The 12,150-nt window shown below is 43.9% G+C and overlaps 1 protein-coding gene across 5 annotated transcripts in view; it reads left to right on the forward strand.

Annotated features, from left to right (window-relative positions):
• FSTL4 (follistatin like 4) overlaps positions 1–12,150 on the forward strand; it is a 471,313-nt gene that overhangs the window by 121,429 nt on the left and 337,734 nt on the right. For all 5 annotated transcript variants that reach the window (XM_072957366.1, XM_072957368.1, XM_072957375.1 and 2 more), the window contains one exon: positions 3,034–3,067. In XM_072957366.1, the coding sequence (XP_072813467.1) occupies positions 3,034–3,067 (34 nt within the window). Of the gene's footprint in view, positions 1–3,033; positions 3,068–12,150 lie in introns of those variants that run through there.

The raw sequence follows: 12,150 nt of genomic DNA on the forward strand, positions 1-12,150 counted from the left end.
GCTGTTGACTAAAATGTGATCACTTGAACAAATTTTAACCTCTGACGCTCTACTTACTCGGCTTTTTATATATATCTGAGAAATGAAGTTGCAGAAACTTTAAAGATCAGATAATCCCACTTTTATTTGAACAATTTCAGTGTATAATAAAAGGAAAATTTCCAGAGCCATTAGATAAAACTGGTATAATTTTAATTCCTGAAACTGAGAAAACTGACACCTAAAAATTATAGACCAATCCCATTTATGAATATTAATGCAACATATTTAAAATCACAGCAAACAGAATCTGACAGCATATTTTAAAAATGCATCATGATTAAGAAAAGCTTTTTCTAGAAATACGGGGATAGTTGAATACTACAAAATCTACTAGATAAGCCATCAAATTACTAGAGCTAAGGAAAAAAAACATCGTATGATCACCTCCATAAATGCAGAAAAATATTTGATAAAATTCAACACACATTTGTTTTCTTTTTATTCAACAAATATGTATTGAGCTTCTGCCCTATTATAAATAATACTAAGGATGCAAGAGTGAAAAAGATACTGGCAGCATCCCAACTCACATTCCAGTGGAGGGAAACAGCCAATAAATAAACAAGTAAGAGGACAAGCTAGAACACGCATTTATTTTAAAAACTCAATAAAATATGCATAGGTTTTATTAATACAATAAACATACTTTGGGCCCAAAGCCAGTATTTTACTTAATTGAACACTAAAGATTTTCTTCTTAAAATTGGAAATAAGACTGGATGCCCACTATGTCCACAACACTTGGATTAGGTTGATGAATTAGCTAAAACAGTAAGACTAGAGAAAGCAACTATAGATGTAGAAACTGGAAGAAAGAAAGAAAATCATTGCTATTTGCAGATTATATAAATATACAAATGGAAACCCCAAAAGAATCGATGGGAAAACTACTACAAACAATAAGAAATTTAGTCAAGTGGTTTGTTATTAAATCAATATATGAACATCAATTGCTGTCATATATACAAATAAAAGCAGTTTTGCAGATGCTAACTACTATATATAAGATATATAAACAACAAGGTCTTGCTGTACAGCACAGAGAACTATATTCAATATCTTGTGATAACCTATAATGAAAAAGAATATGAAAAGGAATATATATCTATATATAACTGAATCACTATGCTGTACACCAGAAACTAACACAACATTGTAAATCGACTGTACTTCAATTTAAAAAGTGTAATGAAAAAATAAATTCCACTTATGAGAAAAAAAGATATGTAATAAATATTGAAAATATATATGGGAAAATTATAAAATACTCTTGAAAGAAATAAAAGTAGGCTTGAACAAATTATTAAAAATACCATGTTGTTGGATAAGAAGATACAACAGGATATGGATGTGGACTTACCCTAAGTTAATTTATAAATTTTGTGTAATTAAAATAAAACTCCCATGAAGTTTTTTTCTAGAACTGTCACAGTCAATTCTCTGTTCCACAAATAATAGTTACTTCCAGGAAAGGGGGTGCCAGCCCCTGGAGCAGGGAGCTGAGGAGCAGTGTGGAAGGAGCCCAGTTTACTGTGTGTGATGTGCTTCATGGCTTTCACGTCTCTCGTTGCAATAACCACTCTCCAAGCTCTCTCTTTTGAACCCGGATCTGATGAGTGCCCCTTGAGCAACCAGCATTCCAGAAGCTTGTTTGGTTAGTTGTGCTGTGCTGAGGGGCTGCTGGCCGAGAGCATGTATCTTCCTCTGGTCTCCGCTTGGGCTTTTGACTCAGATGGCAGTCAGGAAGTGTCATTTGGGTAGAACATTCTTTTCAGTGCCTCCTCATTTTGCTCTCTAATATCGCCCCCAACCCTTCCTGGCTCCAAGAACGTCAGGCAAGAGTGCTAAGGTGTGAAAGACAATGTCATTAGTGTAAAAAATGCTGGGGCTGAGCGGTCTTCCTGGTGGCAGTGGTGAGGAGTTGGCCCAAGATTGGTGTTTGAGCTTCTCTTCTTCACTCAGCTTATTCTCCATGTTAGACTTTTTATCCTAAACTGGTCATTTATAATGGACTGTAGATATTTTTACTAGTTATGAAACCCCAGTATGTTTCCAGCCTTTCCACCCCCCGACCCATTATTTCTCACTGGGCCTTTCCCTGCGTTCTGAGCATGCCCTGTACTCCTGCCCGACCCTGCCTTTTCTCAAGTCATTCTCTCTTCCTGGTGTACCCTCCTTCCCTTATTCTTTTCTGAAAGCCTTCCCAGTCTTCAGTGCTATTTTCAAAGGTTCTTTAATTTGAATGTGGATGACCTGGTATTTACCAAGGCAAAAATCACCCCTTTATTTCTCAGTAATTTGTGTTTGCTCTGTGCCCTTCTGTTCAACTATGAATATCATCAGTGTAAGGACTCCATTTACCTCTGTAATTTCTGAAACACTTTATTCATTGCCCTGCAACATGCAGGGCAATGGGATTGAGTTAAGAAAACCCAAGGGCTTAATTTAGTCCAGTGGCATGAACTGGCTATCCAAATGGTCCCTTTGGAAGTTATTTAGGAGCATAACCAATCACCAGATCATGCCAGTGACCCACATGGGAGCAATAGCGGTCTTCTCCTTGGCACCACAATCAGAACCTGCTGCTGCTCAGATAATTCTGGCCCCTGTCCACTTAGGTTTTCTCCAGGCCCTACAAGTGCCTGCAGTTGTAGGTAGAGGATGGGAATTCCACCTGGAAGAAACGCTTTCTTAACAATTGGTACCAGCCCAGTTTCCACATAAGGAAGACCATTAGAGTTGGCTCTGCTTGTTAAAGCCTGAATGAGTAATAATAATTTTTGCTTCAACCACCGAAGCAAAAAATGGCTTACATTTACAGATGTCTGTGTGTATATTGAGAGTTTAGTAGACACACCATTGCTGAATGTCTTGTTCTTATGAGATTGTTCACCTTTCTCTAAATAAATGGCTAACAAGAGATGAGGTATTTGCAAGTATCTCTACATATGAATTATTCATCAAAAACACCAAGTCTTTCTTTTCTTGCAGGAATCCAGAAGCTTTGAAGTCACAAGAAGAGAAGGTAGGAAAGATGGATTTATACCCATTTCATTCTCATTGTTGACGTTTCGGATGTGCTTTGTTGAAGTTAAAATGAACTTCAGACTGTGGGCAGCCTATTCTTTGAAATTTCATGTGGCCTTTTCTGGGTACTGACTTTTTGGCAATTGCCTCTATGGACTGTGGGAACTGAAGTCCAGGTTTGCTGTGAGAACTATGTCTTCTACTTTCAGATGTCAGAGGTGGGGTCGGGGGAACTGGCTCCTACGTGAGCATGTTTAGTCTCTTGAGAGAAGCCTCACTTGTGAGTGGAGTTTAAAGTAATTGTTTAGTTTCACTCGGTGAAAACAACATGAACAGTAAAAAAAAAAAAAGTTTATAGTTTGAAGTATTTCAATATTGGGGAAAAGGTGCCATAGTGAAAAATATTTCTGATTAGATTTTTAACAACTTTAGCTAAACTGAAATAGAAATAAGCAATTAATTTCCCTTTTGAAAACAATTCCATGATGTTTCACTTTCCCTGCCGTAGTTCCTTTAGCACATTTGTTTTTTGGTCTCTGAGGTAAATATACATGGGTGGTAATTGCTGAAATCTTTTAGTGGAAATTAAATTTTCCCTTACCCGCTTTCAGTAATACCTAGTCTCTAATAAGAGGGTGTCTTTTGTATGATTTATTGAAATCACCACCAATCATTCCTTTATTGAAGCTATACGAAGATGGAGTTAGAAACCAAAGTGAGCTCTTGGTCTAGGATCTGGCCTTCGGTTTTAGCCTCAACCATACCTCCTTCTTTGTGGCATTGTCTCCAAAAAGAGTGCCGATCTTAAAAAGTGAGCAAATTCCATATTGAATCCCATATCTAACAAGCCTTGCCTCCTGGTTAGTTCTTACTTCATACATCACAGTGGAAGAGATAGAATGGCCATGTTATCAAAATGTGTTTCTAGAACTTGACAACCTAAACCTTCCAGTCTATCGATATTGGTGAATTAACAACTGATCATTTGCTGCTGCCCATGGTGCTGGGATCCTGGATACAAAGAATCTGGATAATCTTGCTCTAGGATGAACGTTCTGGTTTTCATTCCCATTTGCTTGTCTCTGGTTTTGGGCTCAATGTCCTCTGAATTGCATCCATAGGGTAAACTTCATTGTTTGAATATCAAAACCAAATGAAATTGGATGAAGGTGGGTGGGGCAGGGAAGGTACATTTCTTATTGACAGTTGTGTTTACAATGGGTGGGTGGCATGAACTTTGGTTTAGAATAATGTTTATTCATGTCAGTACTCCTGAGTCTGAATGTTTAGGATTAATTTGCATGATGGAATCACATATAAACTTAACTGTTTTGGAACCTTACTGTCCTTGTGTTAGAATTGTCCCTACATTGTAAGGCTAGGGTGTGAGAGAACCTATTTTTGTTCGAAGGCTTAAAAAGGGCCTGAATGTCCCTGAGGCTCCAAATCCCTAGCAGAATGAGTGTCTGAGGATGAGAAAAGGCCACAGCCTGGCTGTTCTGCACTCACCCATAAGCCTCTTTCCTCTCGAAGCAGTGTCTTTCACAACTGGCTGACTGGAACGTATGCTTTGAGTTTGTATATTTGTCTTGACATCACATAAACTTTTTTCTTCCTGATGTCTTTCTTGCTTGTTTCTGTCAAAGTTGAGTGTTTAAGAATTCCTGAAATAGCCCTGTGCCTTAATGTCAATGCTTGTAACCTGGCAGAAAGGAAGGAAGCGTCGGACCTTGCAGGTTGGATCCAAGTATTTTCAAGTCTCAGATTCACTGGCTTGGTAGTAGTGTTGTTCACCTTCTCCAGAACAGTGTATGGCTGTAAAAATAGCAGAGGCACTGTGAATATTTCAATAAATTATTACTCCTACAAAAATAAATAAGATATTATTGTCTAGTAATAAACATTTAAGGCTGGTTTCTTATCTTTGACTTGAACTGGAACTGAAAGAGGAGTAATTAAGTAACACTGAATTTTTCTGCCCAGTTTACCAGGCCCAGGAAATGAAGTCTAGGCTAAATCACAATTGGGTTGGAAATTAATTAGGGTGACATGAATACACTGTGTACCTTAGACCTCTCTGCCTTATTTCCCCCATGTTTCTCCCAGCCTTGGATCCAGTGGCATCATGGTTCCCAGACTGTAGCCCAGCTTTCTTGCTTCTGGACTGTTTCTGCAACCTGCATGCTCTTTGTCTCTCGTCTTTGTTAAATACCACCTCTCCCTCATCCCTCTAACTCATTCCGAAGTGTTTTGCTTACCCCACCTTATCTGAGAGTTAAGGGTTCCTATTAGGTCAACCATTCATTTCCTGAGAGCAGAGATCCTTCCCTCATTCACTCCAAATTCCTCAAGGCCTTAGCCCAGGACCTGTAGTTGCTCAGTAATCACTTCTTGTGTAAATGCAAACTACAGAATTGCTTTGTGTGCATATTCTTCACTCTGATCCTGTTCTGGTGATACACAAGTCAGGCACTGCGTCATTTGGTTCTACAAAGGCATTTCAGGGATAATTCTGTGAATATTCACGTATTCCTGGGAGATGTATTTGTGAAAGTGCACCATGTTCAAATAAGCTTGGTGTTATGGCTTGGATTGTGTCTCACAGAAAGACATGTTGAAGTCCTAACCTAATGTTCAAAAGATATGTTGACATCACATGAAGTGAATGTAACCTTACTTGGAAATGAGGTCTTGGTAGATGCGTAATTAAACTGAGATGAGATTATACTGGAATAGGATGGGCCCTAATGCAATGAGTGAGATCCTTTTGAGAAGAGAGAAATTTGGATATAGACACACAGGGAGAACAGTGTGTATGGATGGAGGCAGAGATTGGAATAATGAGTCTGTAAGCCAAGGAACCCCAAATGTTGCTGACGATCACCAGAAGCCAGGAATAAGCAACAAAGAATCCATGCCTGGAGTCTTCAGAGGGAGCATGGCCATGCCAACACCTTGATTTCTGACTTCTAGCCTCCAGAACTGTGAGAGAACAGATTTCCAGATTTTTCATGTTAAACCCCTCCATTTGTTTCAGTCTGTTAGAGCAGCCTTAGGAAGATAATATACTTGGTAAATGCTGCACTCAATATTGAACTAGTTGTTGTTGCCTTTTTTTTTTTTTTTTTACTGCAGAACCTCACAGGTCTTTAAGATGCTAAATAGGACTTTCAAAAGCGGGTGTAATATGCAGCATTTCTCATGGCATCTTGATTGGCTGTTTTTAACCATCTCTGAGCTGGTGTTCTGTGCAGTGCCATTTGCAGGCCCTGCTCTAGAGAGAGTCCACGAAGAAGGAGTACTTTGTCAGAGTGCAGGACATGCCACAGCACCAGTGACTCTCATCAGGTAGTTGTAGTTACATCTCAGTTGTTCTGAAGTTTGCAGAGAGCTTTCATACCCTTTACCTCCTTTGACTGTTGGTAACCCATGATATGAGCAGAGCAGATAGCCCCTTACAGGTGAGGCTCCTTCCTTCTTCTCCAGGCTCATTTTAGTAGGAATAAAGACTCCTCTGGGCCAGTGTCCCTCTGGACCAGTATCCCTCTGATGGATGGAACCTCTTTCTAATGGGTGGGCTTCAATGACTTAATCTCACTTCATCATCCAAGGATTTCTATATGTACGTGTTCACTGCTAAGCCCAGCAAGCCGAGAGGGTCTCCTAGAAGAAAACTCCTTAGGGGAGCTTTGTTTCCAAGTTAGATTTGTGTTAAGGACTCTCAGGGGGAACCTGGAAGGAGATAGAATATCAGAGCCCGTGCCAGGGCTGCAAGATTGGTAGGATGTCCTTTGGGAAGGGCACATACCCACCCCAGCTGGACCTGCTTCCACCTGCAGGGCAGTCCTGTGTTATCCTCATGCCCTGGGACCCACCTGGGCCAGCTGCACAGGGAAGAAGAGAGGGCTGCTTCTTCATCTGCTTTCGAATGCAGGTGTTTTTACACCTCTCTCTAGACACCTACAATTTAATTGCAACATTTTCTGAAGCTTCAGCAAAAGGTGCCAACCTCACCTCTCTGAGACACTCCCAAGTCCACTCCGAAGGCTGCTGCTGATTATGACTGCCAGAAGTCATCAGCTCAAACCAGTACTTTTCTCTAACTGATCCCATCACATTGAATTACAGCCATGAGACAACGCTTGAGTGGGCTGAGCAAGCGGCCGGGATAATTCAGCCCTTGTTGGCTGTCTCTTAGACCATGGAGTGATCTGTAAGCTACTCCAGATGTCTGTGATTAGAGGCTATAGGTTTTGGGGTGGGCACCAGTGTCACATGGCATCACCCACCCTCCCAACGATGACTCACTCACACCTTCCAGGCTAGACCAGCCTGGCATGGCTTCCAGCAGGGCTATGAGGGAGACCTGAGGGCAGGGATGCTGATGTCTTTGTGGAAAAAGAGACAGGAGTGACAGTCACACACATAGCCAGGGTGGCTCTGGCTTCTTAGCAATGCAAATCTGCTACATAAACATAACCTGACAGTCCTGAGTCCCACTTTGTGAAAACCCTTGGAATCAGTTCCTAATTGGCAGCTGCCTCTAATAGCCCCTTTATAGTTCTCTACATCTGGGTGAACTTCAACTATCAAGAATTGCATTCTGTTTACCATTAATTTTGATTTTGTTTAGCAGATGTTTTCTGGATCTCTCAGTTGCCTGCATAATCTGTCTTGGTATAATGTGAATTGGCTGACTCTGTTCAATGAAACAGATTAATAAACTCCTAGCTTCTTTTGAGGTAACTTCTTTAATGGCTGCAGATGTAGGGATATTAAAAGGGAGCAATCCAGATTTGACAGTGCCTGGGGTGGTGGGTCCTCTTCCAATCAAGACTGCCATCTGGGGACAGAAATGGGGTTTCCTTTGCCATCCTACCCCGGCTCTCTATGGTGGAGCTTACTCGTTCTCTCCTGCAGTCACTGGGCTCCAAAAGTTTGGGAGTGACGTTTGTCTCCTTCCACTTTTAACCCCACAGAAGTTGACTCTTTCTGGATAGTGCTGCCAGTTTTCAGCTGCTGGAAAACTATATTGTACCTGGTTACCTGGTTGCCCAAGGTTGAGTGGAGAGTGGATGGCACAGCTGGCTGGTGTGTTCTGGTTGCGTACAATGATTTGGTACCCAATTTTGATCATGACCAGTTGGCAGGCAGTAGAATCTCACCTCTCCACTTACGCACAGCGTGACTTTGTGTAAGTTAATCTTATCTGCAAAAAAAAAAAAAAATGGGGACAGTAATAGTACAGATCAGTAGTTCCAACTCTGGGTTGTAGAAAGCCAACTTATACTGGCCGAAGCCTGAAGGGCTCATGAAACTGCAGAATCTAAAGGTGGATCTGGCTCCAAGAACAGCTGATACAGGGTTTCTTAGATTCTCCCTCTTTTTCCTTCTCTGGGCTTGTTGGTCTCTTCCACACTACCTTCCAGGTTGGCTACTAGCAGCTGCACCTCTCAGAGTCCTCACTGCTCGCCATCCCAGAGGGTGAAACTACTTTCCCTCAGAACGACAGCAGAAAAGTCCCAGCGAGGATTCTGATTTGCTGGCCTTGTGTCATGACTCAAGCCCTAAACCAATGGCTGTGGCAGGAGAGGTTGGAATACTGTGAATGGCCCGGTGAGCTGACATGTTTTCCCCTTAGGTTTTGCAGAATGAATTACCCTGACTGAGATGCTGGGGAGTGGGGACAGGTTTGGTCCACAGAGTAAGGATGCTGGACAGCATGCAAAGGATGCCCTGCACAGCCTCCTGGACATATTATGGGGAGAGGTTGGGTGTAGAGAGCCCTTGGTGCAGTGTGGGCAGTGACGTCGGTGTCCAGTGAGATTGGTAGTGTCCATTGTGGCTATTCTCATACTATATCTGTAGATCTGGCCTTAGATGTAGAATGAGGAATATCTAGGTTACCAAGTTCATTTCTCTGTGTCCAAGCAGACTTACAGGTAACCTTGCATGTTGTAGCCTGTTGGCTTTTCCCATGAAGGATTTTCTGAAATTTAGCCTATTGGCATCCCTGCTCTCGGTCAGAGTCTTTAACTTTTTGCTCAAATTCTCTTATTCTGCCATCAGAAGAATCAAGAAGCCCTCTTCTTGGACGATGTCTTTCAGAATGTAAGGACAAACACACATAAAGTTTCCCTCCCCAGATTAAAGGGTTTCTAGGCACTGGGGTCAGAAACTGCCTTGAGCATCACAGTTACTGTGCGTTTCATATTTCCTTTCAATTACTGCATCCTGATAAAGCTCAGGAAGCGTAGACAAGGGCTCTTCCCAGGGACAAGTACAGCCTTAGCCAGAGGATTCTCGGGCTGTGGATAACCCCAAGCTTCCGTTCTCCAAGCTTCTTTAAGATAATTGTAAGTGCCTGGACCCCAGAAGACCAGATGTAGGTCAGGACTGCCCAGGTGAGCCTGAGTTCTCATTGCTGCTCCTGTACGTGTTCTTCCTTGGTCGAGGGTCTTCCGGCTCTGGCTAAGTGGCTGTTCTATCCTGTTGCCTGGCTGATTTCAGCTTTCCCAGGAATGTGGGGAAGCAGGATCTTGCCGTGTGCACCTCAGGGCTGGTGATGGGAGCCACCCATACCGTGTTTGAACTGCACGGGTGTCATGCCTCACCCAGTGCCTCAGCACCACAGCACACAGCGCTGGTGGCTGTGGCCTGTGTTGTAGGGGCAGCTCTCACACTGCTGTGTAGGATGAGCCCTGGGAGGGCAGGGATCCAGGCTCTTCCTTCCAAGGTCTCCTGCCCCGTATGCACAGCAAGCACCGAAAAAGTGCTAGACCCTGGCCTGTCCTGGGGCTGACGTGGCTCTGGGTCACATCTCCACTCCGCATCAAGTACAGTCGCAGGTGTAGGAGCTGCCAGGTGGTTTGGCTGTGGACCCCACAGCTCCTGGGCACCCCATCCCATCTGCTGTGCTCGCTCTTCCCGCCACCGTCCTTGGGTGGGGGGGCTTTCTCTCCTTAATGACTGTACTCAGGGAGCGACTCTGCTCTTTCTGACAACTTGTGGGTGTTAGTCCTTGATAAAGAGTCCTTAAAAGGTGCTTGTGCAAAGGAGCCAAATCTCTGTGGTTTGATGGGCCTTGGTAGGTCTGGGCAGTTGTGAAGCCCAGCACAGCGAGCTGTGTTGGTGAAGAGTCCTTGGGGGTTGCCATTGCAAAAGGTGGCCATAGGTCCCTATCTGGAATCTGTAGGGAAAGAGTCATGTTCTTGAAGAAAGGGTATGAACCACTGTAGAGTCATAAGGCCAGTAAGGCAAGACTTTCACAACGCAGCGTAACCCTGCAGCCAGCTGAGTGCGCCGCCTATCCAAGCCAGAGTGGGAGGAGATGACACTGCCTCTAGACCTGCTCAGGTCCCCTCCGGCCTGGGGCTCACCTCTCCTTTCTGAGATGCCAGCAGTGAAAGTTGGGATTTGTCACTTTGGCCTCTCACCTAGCCCCCAAGCCAGAGGGAATTTCTCTGCTTTTCAGGAACCCTTGAAATGATTTGCATATAAGCACTGAAGCCCTTTTCAAACTCATTAAGCCACTTGTCCCGCAATATTAATGTGCCACCAGCGAGCCTCTGGGGTTAATTATCTGTGACTTAAAAATCATTTATTTCTGTCTCCTTTGTCTCATTGCTGGGCAGCAATCTTTCTTAGGAGACGAGGGACAGAATCCAACTGACTATTATGATCTAATTCCTTTCTTGTCACCAGAATTAGTTCATCTTTTAAAAACTCTTAAAAAAAAAGTCTCCACCTTATTTTCAAATTATGTTGTCTCTTAACAACAGATCAGTCTCTCAGCTCCAGTGGGCACAGAGCCCAAATGGGGAATAATCTGCAAGGTGAGATGCCTTTTCTAAAGGAGTGGGGCCTGCCGGTGCTCTCTCCTGGTTGGCCCCACTCACCTGTGAGCTCTCACTGCTACCGAGCTGTTGGCCTGTTTCTCCTCGCAGCTGCGGTGAGGAGGGCTTCACCCTGTGTCCTCCAGTGCCACACTGGGCATGGTGAGCAAGCCACGTTTGCTGGGAGGGCCCTTGTAGATCAGGCAACCAGGGTCGGAGATCCTGGGCATCACAGCCCACCCAGGGGTTCTGCCCACTCTGATTTTGGTTATACTTCTTGGCCATGGCTGTCACCAGGTTTTGAGAAATGCTTCTGGGTCAGCCTATAGAAAACTTTTTGCAAAATGTCGAATTTTGCGTGAGAGTAAAAAAAAGATTAGTTTGCTTTGTACTCTCCAGGCAGTCAGGAAACTTGTGCCACAGAAATGAGCAGGTACTGACCAGCCACTGGTTCTGTGGGCTGTGGTCAGTGACCTGCAGCCTCTGGGACATGGGTGCAGTCAACAGGGGGCTGTCTGGGCCAGTGTGTGAGTGCAGGCAGCATCGTGATGCTAGTTCACCCAGGTACACAGGCTGCTCACTGCCCATCTGTCTGTTCTCTGGAGGCCTCTTTGGGCAGTTCTCAGCCCCTCAATTGCCCCCTTATCCCTGCTGTGCTTCTAAAGCAATATCTGGGAACCTAATTTGATTGTAACTACTTCTAAAAGAGAAGTCCCTCCTGTGGAAAAATAAGTACCATTCTTTGGGTTTATTGAAGTTTTATTGGGTGCAAATGAAATTTTCCCGGGTAGGTTGGAGTTTGCTGGATGTGCAGTGATGACAAGGCATGGACCCTGCCTTTACAGAGCATGTTAATCCATATATCTGTCAGCTCAGGAGATGTGTGATCATGCTGTAGACAGAAGGGCACCTGGGGGCCTGCACCATGGACCGACTCTTTACAGAGGGGCCAACCATGAAGTGGGAGAGCGACACGAGAGCCTAGGAGAACACCTCTCAGAACCATCTGGTGGAGGGGACATCTCAGGGTCTCCTCTCCAAAGGATAGATCTACTGATGTGGGGGGTCTCCTTTTGATTAGTAATGGCACACTTGGTTAGTGGGGGCATTTTTGTTATTGCAAATAACAAAACACAATCCAAGTAGCCCGAACAGAGGACCTTGTTGGCTTACGTAACTGGACAGCTGGGCAGGGAACGGAAAGGGGAGGCGGTCTGGCTTCAGGCAAACCTGACGTAGGTCACTA

Source organism: Vicugna pacos, chromosome 3, assembly GCF_048564905.1.
Source record: "Vicugna pacos chromosome 3, VicPac4, whole genome shotgun sequence".
Classification (NCBI taxonomy): Eukaryota; Metazoa; Chordata; class Mammalia; order Artiodactyla; family Camelidae; genus Vicugna; species Vicugna pacos.